Source organism: Periophthalmus magnuspinnatus, chromosome 17 (genome assembly GCF_009829125.3).
Source record: "Periophthalmus magnuspinnatus isolate fPerMag1 chromosome 17, fPerMag1.2.pri, whole genome shotgun sequence".
Taxonomy (NCBI): Eukaryota; Metazoa; Chordata; class Actinopteri; order Gobiiformes; family Gobiidae; genus Periophthalmus; species Periophthalmus magnuspinnatus.
The window spans coordinates 15,831,609-15,859,533 of record NC_047142.1 but is presented as its reverse complement, the minus strand read 5'-3'; the positions used below and the strand labels follow the sequence as shown (position 1 = coordinate 15,859,533).

Sequence of the window (27,925 nt, the reverse complement as noted above, 5' to 3'; positions counted from 1 at the left end):
TTTTATTTAGTATCGATACCTGCTCCATTGAGTATCTAGTTTTTAGGAATCTATATGAGTTTTACTACTACTACTTCAGATACTTTTGACAACCCTTACTGACATAAATGTGAAAATGATTAGTATCTATGTTCGGTAGTTAGTAGAAGACACTCTGAGCAAATCTCTGTTTGAAATGCAGCAGCTGAAACAACAGTTCAGGTGGAGACTGGAATTTCACATCCTAAAAGACAAAGGGAAAACAAAGGTGTGACAGCGGACTTACTGTATGGATTATAAAATACTGTAATAATGTAACTAAAACTAGGGCTGTGACTAGTATCGATCAACTAGTCATCAATAATTATTACAATTAGTCAGCTAGTCACACACTTATTATTTTTAGGGTGTAGTCGGATAAAGAAATTCTTAATGACTTAATAAAAAATACTATGAAGGCAAGTACAATGTCTCTGTATGAAGAGATTACATTTAAACTGATCTGCCTTTTTGCATCTAAGTACCAAAAAGCACAAATTATTTACTTAACTCACTCACTAACCTCTGCTGTTGTCTCATATATCCTTATAATCTAAATAAATGAAAAAGGTTTCTGAAATTGTTGCTAAAGATTAAGGGTTAATCTTTTTTCCCCCGCTAGAGTCATGTGAATAATTTCAGCCCTGGAATTTCCAATCTCTACTAAACAAAAGGTAAACGTTAGCAGTTAACTTGAAAACTACCACTTCATGACATCAGAAGTTGAACCATTTTGAACTCAAAGATATACTCGAACATGTGTGAATGCAACACAATGTAACAACATTCTAACATGGTTTAAAGCTCACAAGAGTCAGTATGTAATATAGGACCTTTAATAGTCAAATCCCAGCAACTATGAAAGATAGACAGGTTTGGAGAAAAATCAAGCAGTAGTGGTCTTCTGCTATCAACCATTTAGCCCTCAAATATGAGACAATTCAAACGAACTATCCAGGGGATTCAGAAGGCCAAAAAATAGGACCATCGCGTTTAACAATTTAAAACAAAATATTTAATCTTTTGAATAGAAAAAAAGTCCCTAAAAAGAGAACAACAATATAAGTCTTTCTATATATAGCTTTGGGTCCCTTAGCACATTCCTCTGGAGGTGAAAGTTGAGTCTTGTTTGACGAGGGACAGAGGTGCAGAAGACCTTTCCCTGGGTGTGGCCAACTGTTAGCTTAGCGGGGCCTGCAAGATACATACAGGCCCCGCACAGTTCAAGACTAGTACAAAACATGCAACTGTCAACACTGGACAGCGAGCTTAAGGTTAGCTCGGCCACAGACTCTACGCACTGCAGGCATTAGAGCAGGGCAAAGTTAATGTTGTGTGCAAAGCTGTTGTGTGTTAAAACTACAGTTATCACATGTATTGTATATTTAGATACTAATCGAAACTAAAACCAGTATCCAACTAGATACTCATTTGAGCAGGTATTGATACTAAAAAAGTCACGTTCACAGGAAATAAGAGAAAGAAAGAATGTTTTTGCTATCATCATTGTATCAGAATCATTATTGAGTATCAAGTCTATTCTTCAGTGTCAAAATCAAGTTTAAGTCCTGATTAAGTCCTGGTTTAAATATAGATGAGTCCATTCACTGTTTTTGTTAATACACTTAAAGATTTAACACTGAAATAGCAAGTTTTTAATATCGCCAAACACAAGTGGTCCACCTTGGCCTATGTAATTTGTGATATCCTTTCTTTTTCAGCTGTGATCAATAAACACTGGATCACAAAATAACACTCAATAAGAATATTGACTAAAAACAGCACAGGGCAAACACAGATCTGTCTAATCCCGAATGGTTTGCTCAATTCAATGTACTGTAATGACAACATTTCAATACTTCAGTTCAATCAACAATATACAATCACATTTTCCATATTTTTAGACTATAACCACTGTCTTGAACAAAGCAATAACGTATTAAAATCCTCCAAAAGCACAGATGTATGTACATGTGTATATGCATGTTAGGGTTGCACAGTATATACAGAGATGGGTGGTACTTAGTTGCATTTGTTCAGTTACATTTAGAAATTGAACTTTTCATTTTTAGTAAGTTTAAGTAATATTTTTATTGAAGTAACAGTACTCTTAGTTGAATAAAAATTTTGGTTACTCTTCCAACTGAGTAAATCTAAATTGGTCAAAGCAACGATCAGTATGGTGAGAAAATAAATATATTGTAACAACACAAAGTTCTTCATATGACATAAATACACTTTTTTGAATACATCTAAAGGTAGATTTCTTTCATGAGTTTCCTGTACTAAGCATGTCTAGTTTGAATGCTTGGGAAGTAAATTAAGGTATTTTGTTTTAAATTCGCTACTGTCATTCTGTCAAAAAAACAACAACATTCAAATATCGTAATAATATCACAATACAAATTATAGTTATCAAACATGGTAACTTTATTTCGTACCATGCAGCCCTAGTGTGTATGTTGGATTGGATCTAGTTTAGTTCTTGCATTGACATGGTTCAATCTTTGACCAGGTTTAGTCTGGTTTAGTCTGGGTTTAGACCTGGTTTAGCCCTGTTCAGTAACCATTATGTCCCTATTTCTTGTCCATTTCCACTGTTGCCATTCATAACCTCAACCAAAATTATGTACTTTTAAATAAAACACATCCTTTCCTTCATATATTTAGGTATTGTGTTACCAGCCTAAGCACATTAATAAAACCCCTGTTATTTAGTCTTTAACCATGTGGTGGGTTGTAAAACTGCTTTTGCTCCATTTTGAGATCTGGCTAGACTTGATTGGTTTAGTCTGGGTTTAGATTTAATCTGGCTCTGTCATGAACCTGTTTGACCTGGTTTAGATCTAGATTAGTCCTTGCTTAGAAAACTCTTGCCCTGGTTTGATCCTGATTTGAGCCCAGTTTAGTCCAGCGGTATGTTTGTTTTGGTCCTGTTTTAGTGTGATGTGGTTAGAGTGCACCCTTCATCTAGGATTAAATCTAGTTTTAGACCTGATTCACTTGAGATATTTAGTCCTGGGTCAGATATGGTTTAGTTCTGGTTTATTCCAAGTTTAGATCTAGACATGCCTCTGGTTAATTCCTGGCAATTCCCTGCTCGTCCCTGTTTCCTGTCTATATCCAATGCTGCGCTCCCAAAATAACCACATAGACCTATATATACCAAACATGTCTGTCATTTGGTGCATGTCTTCTTGTATTGCTTGTATTTTGGTTGCTTAACCTTGATGTAGACATTTTTAGTCCTGGTCTGTCCTGGTCTAGTAATGGTTTTGTCCTGGTATAGCGAGGATAGCCCTGATTTTCTTGAGTAATTTTTTAGATCTAATGCATAGTTTAGATATGATTTAGTTTAGAACTAGTTTAGTCTAGAGCTAGTTTAATCCTGATTTAGAGTTGGATTAGTTTATATGTAGTTTAGTCCTGGTTTAGATCTGGTTTAGTTCAGATCTAGTTTAGTCCTGGTTTAGATTTGGGTTGGTTTAGATCTAGTTTAGTCCTGGTTTAGTTTAGATTTAGTTTAGTCCTGGTTTAGATCTGGTTAGTTTAGATCTAGTTTAGTCCTGGTTGAGTTTAGTCTTAGTTTAGTCCTGGTTTAGATCTGGTTAGGTTAAATCTAGTTTAGTCCTGGTTTAGATCTTGGTTAGTTTAGATCTAGCTTAGTCCAGGTTGAGATCTGGTTTAGTCTAGATCTAGTTTATTCCTGGTTTAGATCTGGGTTAGTTTAGATCTAGTTTAGTCCTGGTTTACATCTGGTTAGTTTAGATCTAGTTTAGTCCTGGTTTAGATCTGGTTTAGTTCAGATCTAGTTTTGTCCTGGTTTAGATTTGGGTTAGTTTAAATCCAGTTTAGTCTTGGTTTAGATCTTGGTTAGTTTAGAGCCTGGTTTAGTTTAATTCCTAGTTATTCCCTGCTGCATCCCTCTTTCCTGTCCATCTCCACTGTTGTCATTCCAAAATAACCGCATAAACTTATATATCTACATTTATCAAACATGTCTTCTTGTATTGCTTGCATTTTGGTTACTTAATCTTGATATTTTTAGTCCTGGTCTAGCCACGATTTAGTCCTGGTTTAGTTTACTCGAGGTTTATATCTGGTTTAGACTGGTTTAAGACCTATTGTAGCCCTGATTTTCTGGAGTAATTCCTTAGACCAGGTTTAATCCAACCTAACGCCTAGTTTTTTCTTAGTTTAGGATTAGCTGGTTTAGTTTAGATGTAGTTTAGTTGTGGTTTAGATCTGGCTTATTCCTGGTTTAAATCTGGTTTAGTTTAGATCTAGATTTGCCCCTGGTTGATTCCTGGTAATTCCCTGCTGTGTCGCTGTTTCCTGTCTATCTCCACCGTTGCGCTCCCAAAATAACCACATAGACCTATATATACATTTATCAAACATGTCTGCCATTTGGTGCACGTCTTCCTGTATTGTTTTTGTTGCAGGCCGGTCAAAGCCACACGACGAAGGCAGGCGTCTCATCTTCCTCTGCTGACCTTCCGTTTGTTGACAGCGCATTGCCGGGATACTCCCTTTGATTCGGCAGCACACGTGACCCTCCGCCTGGTTCTGCAGTGCTGCCGCTAAAAATAGACCCAGCTTGCCCTGCTAGTTTACATAAGCTCTCCGAAGGGGGGCGGGGAGAGGGGGAGGAGGAGGAGAGGGGGCAGGTCGAGGAAAAGAGGGGAGAGAGATAGAGGAGACAGAGGGTAGAGGGTGGGGGGGTAGAAAGAGAAGAGAAAGATGGGGAAGAAAAGAAAGAGGAGAGAGAGAAAAAGAGAGAGGAGGGGGACAAAGGCAGAGGGAAGGGGACAAAGAGGAGAAAGATAGGAGGATAGAGGGAGGAGAGGGACAGACTGAGGAAGAGATGGGGGAGAGGAGATGGAGGAATGGGGGGTAGGAAGAAGGGAGAGAAACATGGAAGAAAAGAAAAAGAGGAGAGGGGAGAGAGGAGAGGGGAGATTGAAGAAGAGAATGGGAGAGATGGAGAGAAGGCAGAGGGAAGTGGGGTAGAAAGAGGGGGCAGAGAAGAGAGGGAAGAGAAAGACAGATAGAAAGAGAAGGGGAGAGGAGACAGGAGGAGGTAGAGAAAAAGTTGGAGGACAAAGAAAGATGGGAAAAGAAGGAGAGTGGGGCAGATTGAGGGAGAGAGGGGAGAGATAGAAAGAGGAAGTAAAGGGGGAGTAGAAAGAGAAGAGGCAGAAGAGATAAGGAAGAAAAGAAAAGGAGAGGGAGAGAAAACTGTCAAAGAGAGAGAGAAGATAAAATACAGATGAGAGGGGAGATGAGGGGGGTGATTGAGGAGAGAGAGAGACAGGAGACACAGGGAAGGGGGGCAGAAAAAGAGGACAGAGAGAGAAAGAAGAGAGGGCAGAATGAGGAAGAGAACGGAAGAGCGAGGAGAAGAGAGGGGAGACACAGAGAGGAGGCAGAGAGAAGGGGGCAGAAAGAAGGGAGAGAGGAGATATGGAAAAAACAAAAAGAGAGAGGAAAGAGGAAGGAGAGAAAAACAGAAAAACCATAATCTAAGAGCAGAATCCAGTGTTTCCTCCAGCAGCCTAGGCCGTTAAACCAGTAAAAGATATACACAGTACAAATAGATAGAGTCTGTGCTATTTTGGGACTTTAAAATTGTACCAAAAATAAATCGGAATTCTAGTCATAGACTCACCATTATACACTACAATGGACATAAATAACAATTTAATGTTGTCACTGTACTAAAATTTCTCGGTCATCCAGGTTAGGGGTAGGTTCCATAGTGGTCAATGGGCGTATACTAGTCTATGTGGCCTTATACTTGTTCAAGATCATTCTAAAGCTATTAAGGAAAAGTTTATTTCTGTCCTATGAATGTGACTTTTTTTTGTATCAATACCTGCTCAAATGAGTTTAGTATCTGATTTTCAATAGTTGTGAAAACCTTACCATTAATAAACAGAATGCACATAATATTTTGATAAGTACCTTTCAATGTGTTTAACAATACATTTATTATCAAAATCTACAATTTGTTCTTGTCATTTATCATATCGTTTAGTGTCAACTGTGAAGGTCACATGTTGCCAGCCATTAACTTCAATAATATTGATTAGTTTTAGGCCACAGCATGGTTGAACTCTGCTCTCCAAACTGTAGGCTCAGAGGGCCAGTATTAAGCTCAAAAGAGGGTATTTTACTTCTATGGGATATCAACTGCTAACACATAAAATATTTAGGTCATGATGTTACCTATTATTATTTTTAAAATGCTATATTCGCAGAAAACTATGTATTAACATGTTTTATAAGTTCCACTTTCGCTTTTGGCGCTTTGAGTCTCCCCTCCCTTTGCTCCCCGCTTTAAGTCACTCCCTCTTCAGAGCGCTATTACAACACAATCAGTGTGTATCCCACTAATGAAACTACTGCACATCGCATCACGTTTGTTAAGTTACTGTGCAGTTTTGTATCATGTATCATTTGTGAGTTGTTGATGTATATTTCTTCTAGAGGCAAATGTCAAAATATTTAACTCCTTAAAATTTTACCAAAAAAAAGTTACTCTTTAAGTTATTCTTACTTGAGTAGTACTTTCCCCAAATACTTTTTTACTCTTACCAATTATGTAAGAGTCATTTCTTGGCCCACTACTTTGTACTTCTAGTTGAGTAATATTATTATAGCGGAACATTACTCATACTTGAGTACAATTTTTAGCTACTCTACCCACCTAAAACTGAAACATACAATTTATAGGTATTGCATGCATAGTGCAACTAGAACCAATATGCAGGGAAGTGGCAGAAACCTATACTGTATTCAAATTTATGCTTTGACTCTATGATGTGTTTGAACTCATTGACTAAAGTGAAGCTGCCTCTGGTCTGTAGAAACAAAATAAAAACAGAGGAGCAGGTCTTGTGACATGGAGCATGCCAGGCTGAGCAGCTGTAGGCTCCCACTGCATCAGAGCCACCGGGACAGAGCTGAGTGTGAGCAGTTTACATACAACCAAAATAAAGCTCAAGTAACTAGATTAACATGTTAAAGGTCCTGTACCTGTACCCTTTTTACTGTTCTAAACACATGAAAAACATAACTAGTTCATTTTGAATAGCCTTTAAGGATAGCCCTGTCAGAATATTTAATATTGCCTTATAATTCAATAAATGATAGATGAAACAATATTTTTGGGACTCAACATTTTTCAAAAAGATTTTAGCTGTAGAGGGTTGAATAAATTGACTCTCACTTGCATCCAATCATTAATCAGTGCTAATGCAGCCTCTGTAGCTCAGTGAGTTGATGTTGGAGGTTCTGAGCTTTCATGGTGCCTGACCAACTTGTATGTGTTGTCATTATGGAGGTCAGGTCACTGGCAACCCAGGTTCAGTTGTGATACCTTTTTGTGTAAAACAACAGGCTACATACAGTTCCTTTAACTGCACAAACTCCTTAAACCGTTTTGAATTATTGAAGCTTTTTGGATTATATCTAAAACCAATTATTATATTTAAGTCATTTTATTTGAGTCGTTTTCTTCTTTTATCAGAGCCAAACGCAGCCATAGTGCTCCCTTTGACTCTCACAGTCAGCTGACAGTGCGGTCATCTGATTTTAGCATCCACACAAAGCTTTCTGCAAACATGAGCTAGCCTGCAATGAAAAATGTGCACTGATAATAATAACAGTGCAACAGGCGACAAATTTTCATAAATAAGTACATATGTAGGACCCTCAAGGTTTGAGCATGAGCACGAGGTAGAGAAAACAGGGTTTAGTTCTTGTCTTGACAACACGTGACAACTGATCACAAAAAGAAAAGGTCTGCTCTGAAGTAGGTACACGTGCCATATCCAGATGCACTTGTGTTGGTGAAATAATGCAGTTCATAAGGCTGTGCCTTGAAGTTAGTTGAAGTATAGCATCTTTGAAACTTTACCCTTGCTAGGTTCCAGGATCAAGCAGTCAAAATTCCCACTGAGGTTGAAGACTGTCAGGTAAGGTGTCATCCCTGTTAAGTCTGGATTTCCTTCACTCCAGTCACTCTGAACTGGAACTGGTCTGATTCCATACAGCACTGCACGCCAAGTGGCAGCACTGCACGCCAAGTGGCAGCACTGCACGCCAAGTGGCAGCTACAATACATTCTTCTTTTGTAAGTGAGGCTAGGACGTTGGTGCTGTTTGAGATTAACTTATGTAACCAAAGGTTACCAGTGCTGCAGTGTTCATGTGCCTCTTTGACAAGCCATGTTGTTTGACTTTCTAGATTGACATGTGCCAATCCATCATTATAGGAATTTGTTTCCTTACTGAAGCGTCCTTCTCATTCAGTTGCCAGTTGCTTAAGGCTGTATTTGTGCAATGAGGGGAGGAAGCTACACCAACTAGGTGAACCTATAGGTGAAATAGGTTCATGATGACTTGGTGGCTCACACCGAAAGCTCCATAATGAAGAAATGGATTGCCAAAGCCCACAATACTCCAGCCCAGATAGGTTCAAAGGCCCTGTGTAGTTCCTGATGTTGGAATATGATCTCAATTAAATGGAATAAAGTGCATAGGTTACTTGAAGGGAGATAATCTTGTTGAGCCTGTGACAGGACACAAGTGTGTTTCTTGGAGACATTGTAGAAAGCTTTAGCTGAAGTGACAGCTCTCGCTGTTTCCTCTAAGATGATGGTTGTGCATACACTAGAACTTCAAGTTCTGGCTCACTTTCAGCTGAAACCCACACTGAAATGACGAAGGATGTGTGAGTATCCTTGAAGTTGTGCATTATTCTGTTAGAAGTTACGTCACTTGCTGTTTGTGTGACACTGGTGTCTTGTGGAGTTGAACCTGTCCTTTGTTTTGTCTTGTTTGATTGTTTTTGTTTGAGTCCTTTCTCCTTTAGTGCAAGTGTCATGAAGAGAATTTGGATTTGGATTTTTTCTTGCATCTGTTACAGATTTCTCTGTTGCCACAATCTTTGGAGAGATGGCCAGATTTCAAGCAAAACATAAAGCATAACTTCTTGTGCAAATTAAAGCCTTTCTCCTATGTTCTCATTTATAAACCTCTAGCACTTCTAAGACTGTGGCCTGCCACTTCTCAATAGACACAACTTGCATTCACTGCCTTTTCGTTGTTTACAACCTTTGCTTCACGGCTTCTGTTCCTTGGCATCTTTGTCTTCTCACTTTCACTTGGAGCATAGAGGGATCTTAGGGGTTTCATGCGATTTTGGCTTCACATGAGATGAACTCTACAAAGTTGCTAAAACTTAGAAATATGTGGCTCTCTTCTTGCACTTCTGTCACTTTTCTGTTGAACCAATGAGCTTTTTTTTGTTTTCAGTGCAGTCCTCGAAGTCTGCCTTAGTGATGAGGAACGGATTGTCACACCTCACCATGCTGGATTGTTGGTTGACTTTGTGCCAAGCAGTAACTAGCTTTCTATGGCTTTCCTTGCAGGTCCACTCACATACTTTAAGTAGTACGTCTTCTCTTCAGCTGGTATGCTTTTACTGTCAATAAAAGTCTGAAAGGAAATCTTCCAATTACGGTATCTGAGTGGGTTGTCTATAAATGTACTTGGCCTGGGACAGAGAGATGACTTGACTAAGACCCTTTGCAAAGATGTCATGTTTACTTCTTGAGTAGCCATCACATGTTGAGGTGCGAAAGGCAGTCAGAGGGATGAGCCTATGTTTTTAGACTTGACGTTTTGCTTCTCAGAAGTGTGTTGGTGAAGTAGTTCGTGTTTCCTCATCTAAACATTCACTCTGCTCAAATACTTGTCCTGTTTTAATAGTTTTTAGCCTTTTAAGAGTCTCCAGCTCTCTTTGCTTCTATGCAATTTTTGTTTCTTGTTTGTCAATTTTCTTTATTTGATTTTCTTGATCAAGCTGAACTTCCAAAGCAGCTTCATTTGCAGCAACCAGCAGCTGTCTTTTGCCTTTTAATAGAATGCCTGCTTGAATATCTCAAAGGAGTCTTTGAATGAGAAGATCTACTATGGTGAAACTTGACTGAGGTAGTAGACTTGACTTTCTACTGCTTCAACAATGGTCTTTGTTACTGCATCACATCCCGTGTCTTGTCATTTTCGGGAGAGTCAATGTGTCTTAAATCGTCATATGCAGTGCAAACATTCTTTGCGACGCTCATTACCTTGGTGACATGTTCATGACATGCAGAAGATCCTTTGAGGTTTCTTAGCATCTTTAGAGACTTCTTGTAGCATGTGCTGAACTGCCATTAGTAGGCTTCTTTACCTGTTCATCATGCAGCTCTCGCCGCAGTGATGGAGGCGCTGTCGTCCCTCTCAACCCTGGCATTGGCACCACATACTGCATATACTTTACCACTAGATGGCATAAAAGTAAAATATAAAGGATAAACACTAAATTAAATGCATAGATATGAGGGACTCTTACAACATAAATATGAGGAGAAGCAATATTGTTTTTCAAATGAATAGGGCAAGTTTGGATCCTTAATTATTGTGACAATACAAATTTACACAGCTACAATTCAAAAAGCTAAAAAGACTAAAACATACGTAAAATAATAATAAACGTTTCCAAGAAGCATGAGGATTAGACCAACGGAAATAAAACAAAACTAAGGCTGCAAGATTAATCACAATAAAATTTGCTATTTTAACGGACACATTTAGGAAATTGCAAAGGTTGAAAGTAATAATTTCCTCCACAAACAACAGTATGCTGTCTTATTCTGCATACAAACTGCTAACCCTGTATTTTAGATCTGTACAAACATGTTCTAGATGTGATTTTTTTTTTTTTTCATATTTCATTATTTTTGTAAATTTTCCTGGGCTCCCTTACAGTTATCAATTTTGTAAAATAAAATTTTGTGGCAACGCTTGTCAGAAATATCACAAATATATACCAAATTGTGCAGCCCAATCCTAAACCTACACTAAACCAGGACAAGCCCCAACTGCAATGGCAACAAATCAAATTGCAATTTAGATTTGATAGTGATAAAATGCACAGTCCTATGTGGCATTAACTGTGCTGTGAGCTGTGAGGCCTTGTCCGGAGTCAAAGCAGGACACTGGGGTGGGCATGTAAACCCCACAGCCTCCGAAGTGCTCCAGATCTCAGATAAAAATAAAGACTGTGACTTTCCACAACTGTGCACAGGCTCACATACAAAACAATCAAGTCTATTAACGTCCAGCACCATTCTAAATTATGTTAGTGCGTCTATGGGACAAACAGCACTGCAGAAAATCCATTGTTCACGCGTTAAAAATAACCAGATAACCAACTGAGAAAACATGTCAACTAGTCAATTCATTAATTAAAAATGATAAAGTATAATACTGACAAGTACATCATTAAACTGATTAAAAAGTAAAATGTATTTTTCTATGGATGGGCAATATATTGGTGAGAATATCTGTATTTAGCATATCAGGTCTCCCAAATATCAGTATCAGTTAAAATCAATATTTTTTCCTAAGTTGCACCACTCTTTCTGTGCCCATGTTAGGGCTGCAAGATTCATCATAATCAAATCAAAATAGCTATTTGACTGAATGCATTTAGCAAATCACAAAGGCTGCAATTTTTACAGTGCTATAATTTCCTCCACAAACAACAAAATATATGTCTTATTCTGCATAAAAACTGCTAACCCTGCAGTTTACATCTGTAGAAACATGTTCTGAAATGTGACTCTTGTGTGAGTTTGTCAATTCATAGCTCAGTCTTTTTGTATTTTTTTTCTGGGTGTTTAAATGTGAACTTTGAACAGAATTATATTATTAAAACATAAATTGCAAATCTAATTGTAATGCTTGTCAGAAATAAACGCAACTCAATATTTTTTCCGTTGAACCCTAGCCCATGTGCCATTCCCAGTTTGTCTTCTGTGCATCAGATTTATATGATAATGCAACAACTTATTTTATATCCCAGATTAATACTGTTTATTATTAAGACACAGCATCACAGTATATCTAGTACTTGTATAATATAGCAAGATAATATAAGAAAAATATTAAGTAGAAATTAGTATAATGGGTTTCAGATGCAAAATTAGGATCCTATCAAAAATGTTCATTTGTACAGCACAGTTTATACACAATGTAATCCAAATTATGTAACTGAATGGCATATAAGTATTATTTGTTCATTGAAGGCCAGATATGTCATTGAGGAAAAATCAAAGGCATTACTTCCACCTAGAACATGTCGGAGTATCTCTAGCATGTAGCCTGTTAGCATCTTCAGCTAGCATCTGCGGTGTGACAGTAGGCCGTTGTGTATAAATATGGCTCTTCCGTGAGCACAAGAGGCTGCCACTGTTAGCGCTGTTAGCTTCAGTATTGGAGTGGAGCTCCAGGGGCTGGCTCTGCTCCACAATGAGGGCCATTCTTAGCACTTTACTGCCCCAGATGACTGTGAGTGGCCCCGGCGGCTGACAAGGTCCCATGACCAGCTCTGCACCCCAACCCTCCTCCAGCCCACTCTCTAGCCTGCTCCGGTCCCACCACAGAACCACGGATATGCTACAAGAGGGAGGACTATGCGCTTGACCAGGAAGCGGCACTAACATGGCTAGCAATTAGGGGTGGGCGATATGAGCATAAATGAATATCAATATTTTTATTGGATTATCTCAATATGGATTTTTTTTTTTTACGGATACTGACATTTAGCTTGCTGCTGTGGGCGATAATCGATATTTGCCCATATTTAGTTTTTAAAATCCAAAGAAAGACCAGCAATTTCTTTAGGTGACTAGAGCCCCGCTAATTTTGCATATCTCTATAACAACAATTGCGATATATTAAAATATATATCTCCCACCATTTAACAATGAACTATTTTGAATATTTTATGAAATTAATAGTCAAAAGTCCCCCAAATGGCAGACATAACAGGAAAAAAATCACATGACTGAAACCCTAGGAGAGCATCACTAACCAACTCTCAACCAACAAAATGTAAAAAATTATCCATGCACGTTATAGTTTATGTAATGTCTACATTTGTGCAATCAGGCCTGAAATGCTTAACATTCAAACTAAGTGAAAAAAATCTGAACAGTACCATCATACTCATTATCTATATCTACATGTCTAAAAGAACTTAAAATAATATTAATGAAAGACATTGTTGAATCACAGTTGTATTAAATATAAGGTCCAGCAGTTCAGATTTGCATGTGGTAAAATGTTTGATTTTGCCGTTGACACATCCGAGGAACTGCAATGGAACCGGTTGGCAGCATGTTAAAAATAGCTCATAATCAATCAGCTGGCAGACACATATCTGTGCTGTTAAAACGTATAAAATGGAGAGAGGGTGGGGGCAGGATCCCAGGGCATCAATACCTGCTCTTTGGCAATACCACCAACAACCATTGAGCTACAGCAGTTTCCAGTGCAGTATCTACTCTACTGCAGTATGGTGAGTTAGAATTTCAAGAGCTGCTGTTGTGTTCTTGGGCAAGATACTTTACTAACCGTGCCTAACTGAGTGTGAATACGGTTCTGCTATTCTGGAAAGGTTAATTTCAGTCCTGTGAGTGTGACTTTTTTAGTGTCAATACTTGAGTATCTAGCTTTCAGTATTAGCTCTACTATCGATTAGTATCTGATTTTCGATACGTTTGACAACCCTACAGAGGAGTCCGTCTTTACCACATGTTTATGAGATTCTTCAGGTTACTTGACACTGAAAACAAACAGAAATTGTAAAACTATCCATGGGTTTCAGAATGATAAAACATTTTTCTATAGCAATTAATACCTTAAAACTAAATATTATATATTTTGAATGAATGGATATTACACTTGTGTTGAGTTATGTGCTTTAATAATTTAAACTTTCTGATTTTAAAATGTAACTATTTTAAAGCTACATCTTAAAAATTAGTTAAATACAGGTTAGGAAGTTTTAAGTATGTATTTTTTTTTATGGCTTTTAGCAATGTTATACTTGTTTCTGTTTTCATTTACCCTCTCAAAGTTGTATTTAGAGTGATTCATGCATGTTTGAGCAATCTTTATACTCCTGCATTCAAGACATCCTTGCTCTGATCTACCCTCGTTTTCACCTCCACCGGTACACACCCACTACTCTGTACTTATTTTGTTCTGTAATTTTATTTTCTTAATCGGTGATACACATACAATTCAGTAGCATCATGTAGTCATTTTGATAAAAATGAAAAAAATCAAACAACAAAAGTGGTACTTGGTGGCGTGATCTGCAGCTATCCATTGAAGGTGCCGACAGCTACGCACCTCTTTGTTGTGATAACGTTTATGGCAACGTCAGCTCCCATTGAGATCTGCAGTTTTCTAACGCGGAAGTCAGTGGTCAGATTATAAGTATATAGCAGACTCAAGCACAATATGTCTTCTTTAATAAAGTAGATGAATAAATAATTGTCCTTAACAATCAAGACAACTGATCTGTCTATATAACATTTCATTAGTGAGATGTTTTGTTTTTTGACAACTCTAATGTTGTTTAAAAGATACATGTGTGGTTGGAGAGTTCATAGAATAGACAAAGAACAAGGAGGAAGCCCATAAAAGCGCCTGGCTCAGATCATGGTCCTATTTACGAAAGGAGGGGCCCAAAGTCAACACACTGTAACATGTCCCCTTATAGCTCTGTTGCTTTAGTGATATAAGGAATTGTTTATTTAAAATACTCCTAAAAATAGACACAGGACAGTTTGAATTTATGACATTTGACCCAGAACAAGAAACACATAACAAATATTGAGCTAGTAATCAGTTAAAAATATAGGAATACACATGTACAAGTGGCTAAGATATAAATCTGCTATAAACTGTTATCACTCTTTTGGCTGGTCTTGATGACAGTTGTATTCATTTTTTATATAATTCTGTGACATAATGTGGTAGTGTTGTCACAATGAGAGCACTTGGGCTATTGGGTCTATTAATGAATAGATTCAGTACTCAATACCGATTCCAATACAATGATAATACAAATTTAAAAAAACACAATTTCTTTAGACAGTATAATCTCATTTCCAACATTAAATCATAGCACTTTCTATTAAATTACTACATGGCCTTAAATCGGTGTAATCCTTCAATTTGTCCAGTAGGTTCCATAGTGGTCCATGGGCGTATATGGTTTTATACCTGTTCTGATACAGCTCAAGATCATTCTAAAGCTATTCAGGAAAGGTTCATTTCTGTCCTGTGAACGTGGCTTTTTTAGTAATGACACTTGTTCAAATGAGTATATAGTTTTGATAGTGTTTTTAGCGGTATCAATTCATCTCTGATTATTAATACTTTTGACAACCCTACATTGTTCATTAAGAAATTATTGTCTAAGTGGCAAACATCCAAATCTGAACAGTGATGAACCTGCGGACAATCTTTCTCAAATGGTTATCACTCTCTGTGGAGGCTGCGCTCCTCATTGTTTAATGCTTCCGTAAAAATCTAAATATGCTCATAAAATCCAATGAAAATTCTTAAACTGGGTCCTACAACATAACACATTTTCTTTATCAGTACAACAGGCCTTTTGTCTGTTCAGCCAAATGAAAAAAGTCACCTGCTCATACTGGAAAATTGTTAGTTGGACCAATTAACATTTGTTAATGGGAACACACATCTCTTGTGAATGATTAATGCACAATTTGTAAGTTGAACCAAAGTTGAAAAACTTGCTTCTTCTCGCATTATGTACTTAACAGAATATTTTGCTATTTGCAGAGAATATTTGATATAAATAACTGCAGCCTTTTTGATTTGATAACAGTGCCGAGTCAAATTTCGTTTTGATTTTTAAATATAGTTCAGCCCTAGCAAAAACAATTCTTCTTCCTATAGCTCTTTCTCTTGCACAAGCAACTCCACCTTTCAAAGAGATGTTTATTTATTTATTTATTTTATTTATTTGATTGGGACAATGCATGCTAAAAAACAGACATGATACAACATGAATGTAAACACACTGGATTATAGCCAAAGGCTAATTTCCATCCGTTGTCTGAAGGGCTGGGGTCACAAAAGGGCCAAAATAAAAATTGCACACTACATTCATTGCACAGCTCCCATAATGGCACATACCACTCACTGCACAGTTTCCATTATTGCACCATCCAAAATATTGCACATTACATTCATTGCACAGTCCCCATTATTTCAGTCAGTTTGGTTACTCATTCAAGACAATTGCATTTTATACCCACCCCCTTCATATTTTGCCCATACATGCAAATATGTCTCTATAGAAAAGTTAAAATCACAACCGTCCCAGCATCACCTGACCCCTCTCCCCCTCCACACGTTTTCAGGGAAGCTGCAACCAATAAAGACTTGTCCCCGAGTCAAATTTATGTTCAAAGCAGAAAAACTCCAGTAGCACAGAGCCTGCTTGTCCTCAGCGCGTACAAACAACCCAGACAATGGTCACTCCTTGCTGATAAAACAGGCCTATATGACCCAACTGCAGCAGATAACCTTTGACATAGGAGGGGGAGCAAATATATGGTTTCCTCCAAGCAATAGGCTACAGTTCATTTTAAAACGGGGACAGTAACAGGAAAGTGCTACACAAGTTGAATTATATAAAGTCTATTTAAAACATAAATCTGTCTTCCTTGTGAAAATACTGAAATTTCAAACCAAAAGAATGTGAATTACAACATTAAGTCATAGTACTTTCTTTTATATACCATGTAGCCTTATATCTATGTAAACCCTCAGTCGTCCAGGTAGGTTCCATCGTGGTCAATGGGCGTTTACTAGTTTATGTGTCTTATACTTGTTCTGATATAGTGTAAGAACATTCTAAAGCTATTCAGGAAAGGCTAATTTCTGTCCTGACTTTTTTGTATTGATACTTTGATACTATTTTTTTTTTTACCATAACTATTCCAGTAGTTTAGATCTGTACAAACTGTTCTGAAATATGATTCTTGCGTTAGTTTATTAGTTCATATTTCAGTATACTGCCAATTCTTCTGGACATGTTTAAAATGTGAACTCTGAACAGAACCCAATTACTAAAACATAAACTGCAAATCTAATTGCAATACTTAGATTTTCCCCAAATCGATCAGCCCTATTTTAAAACAACAATACCAGGTAATTGTTGTTGAGGAGAATCCTTCTATACACTCTGCACTATACATACCTCTTTATTTTCATATGAAAAGGGAAGCAGGTAGGTAATTGCAATAACGGATTTTAACTCTGCATATTCAAACTTCTTTTTACAGTGAAAGAGGAAGCACGATCTAACATTAAAACCAACCCAGGCCCTAGCAGCAGTGCAACAGGTTACCAAACGATATGAGGCACCAGAGAAAGAGGCTCGCTATAATGCACTTATCAATATTTCCAAACAATTGTATCTGAGTTCTTTTGTATTTGAAATAAAGGCATATGTAGAAAAGAGAGCCAAAAGCCAGACCGTGACTAGCAACGTCCTGTTTAGTCTTTATTTAGTCCTGTTTTTTCGCTTGTTTAGTCCTGACTAATTCTTTATTTAGTCCCTAATAATAGAAACAGGTCCACTGACTTCCTGTTCAAAACTACACTTCACCGAACCAAGCAGGCTATGTGACATTTTTCAACCATAAGTGTATACCTCAAAGTCTAAATATTTTATTAAATTAAACTAAGTACAGAGTAGTGGGTGGAGATAGGGGGTATGTGAAAAAAAAAAAAAAAATTCAGGCCTCAAAATCAGAACTATACTCAAATATGCCATCAATTGAAATGCAACTTTGAGTGGTTAATGATGAGGGAACACAGTTATAACATGATTTAAGTCAATTTTACATACGTCCCCTTTAGTTCTCTTCTCGTGCAACTTACTAGGCACAGCACTAGGGTCACAAAGCTAAAATTTTAACACAATTATATTAAAAATACTCTACTTAGTAGCTAGAATGTAATTCGTACCACTTTCTTTTATATTGCCATGTGGTCTTAAATCTGTGTAATCCTTGAGTCGTCCAGGTAGAGTCCATTATGGTCCCTGGGCACATACTAGTAAATATGGTCTTAAACTTGTTCTGATACAGCTCATTCTAAAGCTATTCAGGAAAGGTTCATTCCTATCCTGTGAATCTAACTTTTTTAGTATCAATACCTGCTAGTTAGCTTCAATACTAGTTTTTGTATCCCTACACAACACAGGTATAATATTAACCATGTCGCCACCATCAGACTTGCTACCCATTTTTACATTTCATCCCAACCAAATCCTATTATCGTGAAAAGAACGACCCAATAAACCGAAGATATCAGGAGAAGCATAATTTTGCGCTGGACTCTTTGACTGGCCACTCGTCCCGCCACACCCAAAGCAAACAGCCTGAGTGTATCCATATAGGACAGGACACAGCAGCGGCACAGAGAGACCACAGTTTACAGGCTGTAAAACTGAAGCAGGGCACTGTGGACTTAAGACCAGAGGACAGCGGCTGGGACGAGGAGTACTTCACAAAGACCATATATGAGAGGTGGCAGAGGGTATTGCAATAAATGATATTAGTTAAGGGCATTTTATGACCTTAACACAGCCATCCCTAGCTCAAGATCAGTGCGTTATAACTTGTTACATTGCACTGACTATAAAAAACAAACAAGACATGAGAATAATACTGATTGTGGAATACATACATACAACTAAATACTACATAGTACAATTTAAAGGTCCGATATTACACAAAATTGATTCTTCTGAGTTTTCTGATGTTGTTACCTCATCAAAATCACCCAGAGTTGTGTTTTGGTTCATTCACACGTTTGTAACCCTTTATTATTAGTCTGTCTACATCTCCAAAGCTCAAAATGCTCGTTTCCACCTTGTGAGGTCATGTAGCGATAGTTTTCAAGTTGACAGCTACCTTTTACCTTTTGTTCAGTAGATTGGAAATTCCGGGGCTGAAATACTCAAATGATTCTATTAAAGGAGTATGGAGTTAAAACACAGTGGACCACTTCCTGTATTACTACATGACATCCCAAGATGGAACAACTTTCAGTTTGAGAGAGGAACTCAGCCTAATGTGCAAAATGTGTTTGTTTAGCATTTGTAAATGAAACAATACATAACTCCAGGTATGTTTTTGATGAGGAAACAACATTATAACAGATTAGAAAAGAGAATAATATGGGCCCTTTAAACTAAATGTATATAGTTTGCTTGATGTGGGGGGCTAAATGCTGTTTTTTGTCGTTCTGTTTACTACTGGTTAACTAAAACAAATGCCAGTCCAGAAAAACAATTATTGCTCCCTACTGAGTATATATTGAATGTTAATTATTATGGCAAGCCTGGCAGCACAGTGCAGCAGACAGATACAAAGAGAGGAGGGAGAGAGGGAAAAAGAGGGGAGGTATGCACTTACTATTGTGCGCAGTCGATGAGCTGGTACTCGTTTGACCTCTCAAAACAGGCCTTGACTCCTTCATCGTCCCATAGCTTCTTTGCGTGGTCAAAGAACTCCTGAATAAAACAAAAAAAGTATATTAGAGTAAGTAGTAATTAAATAAATGCAAAATAGAAACATTTAATGAGGAATATGGTAAAACAATAGAATTTTCAGATAAGCAGGCGATCTAACCTCTACCAAGAAAAGACTTATAGATCATATTTTAAAGAGAGGGTATTACACTACTACAAGGTATTAAAAGTCATATTTAGATCACCATGTTACCTTTTATTGTTTTGAAAATGTTCTATTTGCCGAAAAACAATATATTAACACGTTTAATAAGCTTCACTTTCGTTTTTGATGCTGATTCCCCCCTACTTTTGCTCTCCACGCTAAATCACTCCCCCTTCAGAGCGCTATCAGAATACAATCAGCGTGCATTTCGCTAAATGAAACTACTGCACATTGCATCGGGTTTGTGAAGTTGTAGTGCTCTCTCTCGCTAAGTTTTACTGTTGTCTCATATAAATCCTTATAAACTAAATAAAATTATTAGCTGACCATTACAAATTTTGATCGACTATGGCACTGTCAACCGATTAATTAACTAAAAGACTATAGATCTAGCAGACAGATAAGTGATTCAAAATAAATGGTTTTGAATTGTTACATAAATTTAAAGGAAGAGCAACTAGAGCAGATGGTTCAGGTCAAAATGATCAAAGTTGTAATTTTTATGAACACTGAATAGTAACACCAGTCTCTAAATAAAAGGTGAGGATTGAGACAAAGCAAAGCCAGTGTACGTTTAAGTAAAGTTGAAGTGATTTACTACTATTGCCATTCAAGGCCAGATATGGTCTAAACTACACAATGTAGTGATAGTGATAAAGTTTTGGTCCTGGTAATATTCTGCACTCATAAGTCCTGATTTAATTCCTGATTTCTGGTTTATTTTCTGGTTTAGTCCTGGTTTAGATTCAACTTGCTGCTTTGGGACAACATGTGGTCTTCATTAAAAATCTTATCAAAGACTTTGTGCCAGTTCCAGCTACCCAGTATGAAGCTAAAAATAAGACTTGAATGGATAGCTGAAGTACCAATAAGCAAATCATTATTATGTATAAAACCTGCTAAACATGTTCTAAAACGCTCAAGATTTTTGTATAAGTATGCAGCTCAGATTCATAGATTAATGTCACTTAATTGACTGATGACAGCAGTGTCTAATTCTTTGCCCAATAGTCTAAAAATAAGCTGAACAAAAATAATACAAATACAATAAAACTTTATCCTTATAGTATAGTACATGTATAAAAATATATAAATTAAATATATTTAATCTTTATCAGTGCTTTTGATAAGTGGAAGCAATACATTTATACACCCAAGAATTGTACTAAATGTGCTTCAAGTTCCTGGAGCATTTTAAGGACTCTCACCACTCAAAATTATAATGTTTTAAATTGTTAATTGCTATAGCAGCTGTCCTAATTTCTCATCCTTCTCATCCTGAGTAATACTTTCCCAAATATTTTTCCTTTCTTGGACCACTACTTTGTACTTCTACTTGAGTGATATTATTTTGAAGTAATGTTACTCTTACTTGTGTACAATTTGTGGCGACTCTTGCCCCAGATAGTCTCAGTATAAACCTGTCCCAAACACTAGACATATTTATTTTGTCACCAAGATTCGCTCCCATATTCAGTCCTGAGTTTTCTCTTTTTACTTTCTTTTACTCCTTCTCCTCCCTCTCTCCAGGATGGTCCCACCACATGACTGTGCGCTGGGCCCGGGACAGAGCTCTGCGTTTGGGGAGCAGCTCTGAAGTCGCCCCCAACCAGAGCCGGACGAGGCCTGATAAAGAGTCACATGCTGCGGGAGCACTGCTCTCGGCAGATCCGGTGATTAGGTTCAACATGGAGGAAATCAACTGATACAAGCCGCTCTTAAAGAGACACGCACACGCTTTTGTTTCATGTATTTGAGGACAGACTTTGGTAGTCACATAACAGCAGAATTTTTATAGAAATTAAGAAAAACAGTCTGAATAATGCATGCTCTGACTGGCTTTTGCAATAAGTCAGTTCTGTATGGGTCTCTATATTGCATTTGCAAACAATCAACCAAATAACCATATATGTATTAGTGTTGTCACAATGCAAAGATTTTGATACTGGACTGGACTGGACCGATTCCGATACTACAATGATAATAAAAAACAAACTCTTTATTTAGACAATATAATGTAATATAATATTATTTTCACCATTAAATAATAGTACATTCTTTTATATTACCATGTGGTCTTATTTCTGTGTAATCCCTCCCTCGAGAAGGATCAAGATCATTCTAAAGCTAATCAGGAAAGGTTTGTTTCTGTCCTGTGAATGTGACTTTTTTAGTATCAATACATCCTCACATGAATATATAGTTTTGATACTAGTTTCAGTATCGATTAGCATCTGATTTTCGATACTTTTGACAACCTTAATGTGTACAAGAACAAAAAAAGCTTGAAGCTTTTCAATTCATGTGCATCTTTATACTACCTTTAAGTGATTACTACAACCGTGTTCTTCTGAGAGTTCACACTTCATAGTTACTGGTTAAATCCACCTGTCACTTACTCAGAGCCCGATGGAGGCTGACCAATAGTAGGAGTGGGTGGGGGAAAGTGTCTGTGTTTAAGCCTAGAGTTGAATCAAACATTGAAGCACTGAATCACAAAAAGAATCACAATAGGGCAGCTTGTCAAAGTGATCAGTGATCAAAGTGATTGCAAAGAGATTTTTATCATCCAATCATCCAATCCTATTTCAACAGAACCGTTTTCAATTTGACCATACAAATTTGACAAATATCACTAAAATGAAGCAATTAACCTGAAATAACAACGACTCAACAGTTAGTTTCCTGTGGAATGTTGACACCTACCTCACTAATATTCACGTCAACTCTCTGTCAACTTTGCTCATGTTCAGGGCCAATGCACTTAGCATTGTACAGTGTGTGTTCAAATGGGCTACAAGGTTTCTATAACAATCGGCATAGTTTTTCAATGTGTATGTAACATTCACTGTAGACTCATCCTACAGCAATGAACTCTAACCAAGACCCAAGTACTGTTTACTTTTTTACTTTAATTGAATTTCTTGGAATATTCTAATTCTTTCCTTTCTATCTATCCTGACCTAAGCCTGAACTTGTATGACTCATTAAAGATCCAAACTAACTACTTAAGTGTTGCATTCTGTTATTTATTCATTGCAGTTCATAATTTTTCACAACATTATACATTTAGAATGGGTTTTTTGGGGGAGAATTCTGCTTCAGGGTTTGGTTTCATTATTATTGTTTATCCTCTATATTTACTTCAGCAATTTATCCTACTTCAAAATTTGTTATTGTGACAGGTCTACCCTACCCACATCTGTTAATGATATTATGAAAACCTCTTTTCACATAGGTGTAAATGTATAAAAGCTGTGGTTATTTTAAAGCCTGGGACACACTTTAGTGGCACACTCCAGTGATAGTTCCTGTTATGATGGAGCTGGTCGTACCGATGAGCAGATAATCGAAAAATAGATAATATTGTGAACGTTGTTGTTGAAGATATGCAAAATTTGAATATTCAGTATAATGTTTTGAATAAAAAATGCAACATAAAGAGCAGATAAAAAATGAAAAACATGATATTAAAAAATGTGATATTTCTGCAGTCTGTGAGCAATTTTTCTGTCATTTCACATTTGTCTTATACCTAAAACATGTCTTTAAAGAGCAAGTATGCGAAATAAATTTTATTTGCTTTCTACCATGTTATGTGATCTCTCCCGGGTCCTATTCAAATCCTATGCATCTTGCTGTAAGATTCTGGGCAATGCTCAGCCCACAAGCCTACGTCACCCATGCTCCCACACACACTTCACAATAAACAATTCTCCATAAATATACAAAAACATGATACAAAACTGTACACAACAACTTCACAAACAAGATGCAATGTGCAGCAGTTTGATTAGCGTGATGCATGGTGATTGTGTTCTAAAGGCGGTGAGACTTAATGCAGAGAGCAAAGGGAGGGGGAATTCAGAGCATCAAAAATGAAAGTGAAACTTATTAAACATGGTGATCTAAATATGTTACGTTTCAGCAGTTAATACCACATAGAAGTAAAACAATTAAAGAGGGGCTCCTCTTTAAATGTTGGTCTGACTATCGCGATCGGGAAACTCGTGAAATGATGAAGGTTTTTTGTCAATATTGCCTATGTGTAGCTGGATGGACTTGATGTTGGAGAGGGTGTGTCATTTGGAGATGGGGGGGCTTGTGGAGGTAGGAGGGGGGTCAGAGAAAGGCACCTCAGGGCCTTCTTCCACAGAGGCGTGTGACACTGGAGCTGTGAATAAACGCTGTGTGCTGAGGTGCCTACAGTGGAGCAGATAACACACAGACACCGGGAGCGACCAGAACGTTTCTTTTTTGGCTCTTACTTCCGCATTGAAATTAAATACTTGTATTAACTGCAAACAACACACAGTGGTCTAATTTTGTCACAGTGCTGTCTAAAAGTGTCGCTTTTAGAGTTGTCATGATACTAAAATTTTGAACTCGATCACCGTTACAGATTTTTGTAGTACCAATACTTGATATATGATCTGACCAAGATCAAATTGTCCCAAAGGCATTTCAGAAGAAATTGTCCTTCTAAGAATTTCCATGTACTTCTCAGAATAAATTTCATCATACTTTCTACTTGTAGTTGATAGTTGTAGCTGTTGTAGTAATATTATTTAGAAGATTAGAAGTAACAGCAAATTCACATTTCACATTTTAAAAATTGTATTACTGATGATTAGATATTGTTTATTCTTTTTTTACTATTTGATTTGATAATGCCAACGTCTTTGTGATAAAAAAGTTTTTTGGCTTGTGTCTTAGAGCCCATATACCAAATTGTCAAAATGCAGTTACAATTATTTTAATAGCTTTATTCAGATAAATTTTATACATCTAGTAGTGCTGTCACGATACAAAAAGTTCAGTACTAAGGAATATACTCGATATGCAATACTAATTCTGCTACTACGATGAATAATAAAAACACTCTTTATTTAGACAATATATAGTAATTTTCAACATTAAATCATAGCAGTTTAATTTATATTATGTGGCCTTATATCTGTGTAATCAGTCGTCCAGGTAGGTTCCATAGTGGTCCATGGGTATATACTAGTCTCTGTGGGCTTATACTTGTTCTGATTCAGCTCAACATTCTAATGGTGCGTTCACACCAAGGCATCAGGGGCGAGTTTACATGCAAAGTCTTTGGAGGGCGAGCATCTTGACCACACTGTGTTTTTGCTGCGCCTTTTCAAGCGTCAGAGCTCCGCGAATTTGGCGTTGGGATCCCGCATCTTGAGCGTTCACATGATGAACACTCTGTTTGCCGATCCCAAGCGTCAGAGATGAAAAAGCTGAACTTTTGCCATTTGATGAACAGCGTCAACCAATCAAACACTACGCTGCAATGATTTAGCTACATCATTATCCGGAAAAAGTAGAAAGACATGAGCTACAAACTAGCGGCAATGGACTCAGACATGCCGCCGCCGAGCCGATCGCCACCATTGATGGGTTTTATGTAATAAATACACTAAAGCCACTCTCAACCTAGTCTGCATCATTCATAAAGAGACTGGGAAAACAAAACATCCAAAGGCACTCGCAGACTGCAACGGACGCCCTGGATGAGTGTCAGCTATTTTTCTTTTGAGCCATTTTTGAGCCATTTGTCCTCAAATGCAAAGGTATTCAACTAGAGGCATCCAATGTGTTTTTCACTCTTTTAGTATTGATACCTGTTCAAATGAGTATCTAGTTTTGATAGTAGGTTTAGTATAAATTAGTATCTGATTTTTGATACTTTTGGCAACCATAACATCTAGTTGTCTAAAAGTATTTTAAAATAACGGCCCTCTTTCAATAAATATTTAGTCTCCTACCTCTCTCCACACCTCTCCTCTCTGCCTGCCCTCGCTGGCTTTACTCAGACCAGCTCTCCTTTCAGCCTGATAGAGTTACATGTTAATCAAGCTGCTGTGGTCCCATGTAATATTTCACTAGCATCCATATAGGTCAGCCTGACACACAGAACAAAATGGCCTAAATCTGAGACAACTCCACTGATTTAAGTGTGGAGCAGTGGGCTCTAAGTCTGTTCAAAAGGGGACACTTCCTCTCCTATGGGTGTTGTTCTGTCTGATACTTAAAGACATATTTCCATATATAGTTATAAGCTATGACATCGTGGATAATTATTTTATCCCTTGGATATCTAAAATCGTTGTGCAAGGAAAAAAAACATCAGAGCTAGTGCTGTGGGCCTTTAGTCGATTAGTTGATAAATCAGTCGATGGAGTCTTACATGACTCCTCACATTATTTAGATTATAAGGATTTATGTGGAACAACAGCAGAAAGGAAACGTTAGTGGGTGAGTTAGATGAAGATTTGGTATTTTTTGGTATTTAAATGTGAACATTAAAATTCATTCAGAATAAAACTCATGATTGTGTAAATAAAAACATTGTTTCCTAGATCTTTTATGCAAAAATCGGTGTTTTTGCATGAACTCCTCTGCAGGTGTAGCCTCGTAAGCACAGTTTGGATCAGACACATAGAGATATATACATCGGCAGGACATGTCTTCAGTCAATCAGTTTTGTTTTGTTTTTTGTAAAGGTTCAGTTGTCTTCAGTTTTAAACTTAGAGTTAGCTACTTCCTGTAGGTTTCCTCAGAAGCATCGTGGAAGGTACAGGAAGTGGTCAAAACATGTAAAGTAGGTAAACAAACGCTCCTGTCTGACTAAAAGAATTTCTTTATTCAACTAAAGTCCTAATCAGAGCGCACAGTTACAGAATAGTATATGTGTATGGGGGTAGGGGAAAACAGACATTTTTTCAGCAATGGCGTCTTGAATGCAGGAGAGTAAAGATTACTCAAACATGCATGAATCACACCAAATCTAACTTCAAGAAGGTAAATGAAAAGGGAAACAATTACCACATGGTTAAAAGCCCTACTAAACTACCCCAAAACATATAGGGCAATGTTTGCTTATATTAAAATGTACACAATAGTTAAATGTTCTTAAAATACCAATATATTTCAGGTGATTGAACAAAAGAATTGAATAATAACTATAAAATAGCATTTTTAATTGGCAGCCAAAATCACCTAATTCTTGTCACCCTTAAAAAAAAAAAAGTACTATGAAGACTTTTAAATGAGCCTATGCATTTAGAGGAATCTATGCACTGTCAAATTGAAAAAGACAGTAGAATTTTATCTATGATGTTACTTAAATTATTCCCAATTCAGATAATAAAAATGGGATTAGGATTAGCCTCAACACACCTGGAGCAACTTTAATACAGTTTTGTGTTGGGTGTGGCCTGCAACCATATTTAAGAGATGCATCTCGACAGGTTTTGACAGATTGTAAATTCATGGCTTGACGTGCAATATTTACACAAAAAGAACGCATCCTATTTGTTTATTTTGGTATGAGAGTATCACATGCATGTTTTTACAGTGGAGTAGAGGGAACAGAGCTTATTTGAATTTGCTCCACTTGACGCTGCCTGACGCTAGCTTTAGCTTTAGCAGCCACTGCTGTGGCATTTGTTTCCATTTGCATAGACAACAGTTTGTATCAGCGCGTTCTTTCCGATGACAGTTACTTCTCAGCACTAAAGATAAAAACAAGCTTCAATGCAGAAATGAAAAGACAAATTGTACTATAGCAAAGTGTCCTCCAGCAGGACACTTTGCTATAGTACAATCACAGGTAGGGATTATTCATAGGTCATGACTACCTTGTTATTATGCTAACAGGTATTGCAAGTGCAATTAAAGATTTCTATTTTAAAATAGTCAATATTCAGTTCAAAGTGGCAGTGTAAACATGTCTTATAGCCTTAACATTTGTGAGAAGCTAAAGTATACGGCATACACTTTACAGTAGCCCCTTTATGCATTTGACCCATCTTTCAGTGCCAGTATTAAACTTGCTGGGAACACTGGGCGAAGATGCAAACTGCACACAGAAAGACACCACATGGTTTGGGAATTAACCTTCTTGTTGTGAGGTGGGGGTACTATCCATTTGACCACCAAGTGCAAAGTTCACCAAGTTAACCCTTAATAAACAAACTAGCATATTGGAAATGCATCCTGGATTTTGGGGATTTCCATAAGCAAGTAAGCAATTCATGAACACTAAAAACACATTACAAATAAATGATTTATAACAAAACGTACATCACCATTATTATATCTCATTTATGCGCATGTCAGCTGTAGAGATGTCACAGTATAAATACATAGGGTTACGTTTTGGAGTATAGATTGGACTTAAATAACCTCTTTTTGCCTCTCTTAAATTCTTACAATTATTATTTTAGTCCTTTCCAAATGTATTGCGTCCTGAATGCT

The 27,925-nt window shown here is 37.2% G+C and overlaps 1 protein-coding gene across 2 annotated transcripts in view; it reads right to left on the bottom strand.

The window, feature by feature from the left end:
• LOC117384950 (guanine nucleotide-binding protein G(olf) subunit alpha) overlaps positions 1-27,925 on the bottom strand; it is a 64,817-nt gene that overhangs the window by 16,206 nt on the left and 20,686 nt on the right. For both annotated transcript variants that reach the window (XM_033982134.2, XM_033982135.2), the window contains exon 5: positions 19,391-19,488. In XM_033982134.2, the coding sequence (XP_033838025.1) occupies positions 19,391-19,488 (98 nt within the window). The remainder of the gene's footprint in view (positions 1-19,390; positions 19,489-27,925) is intronic.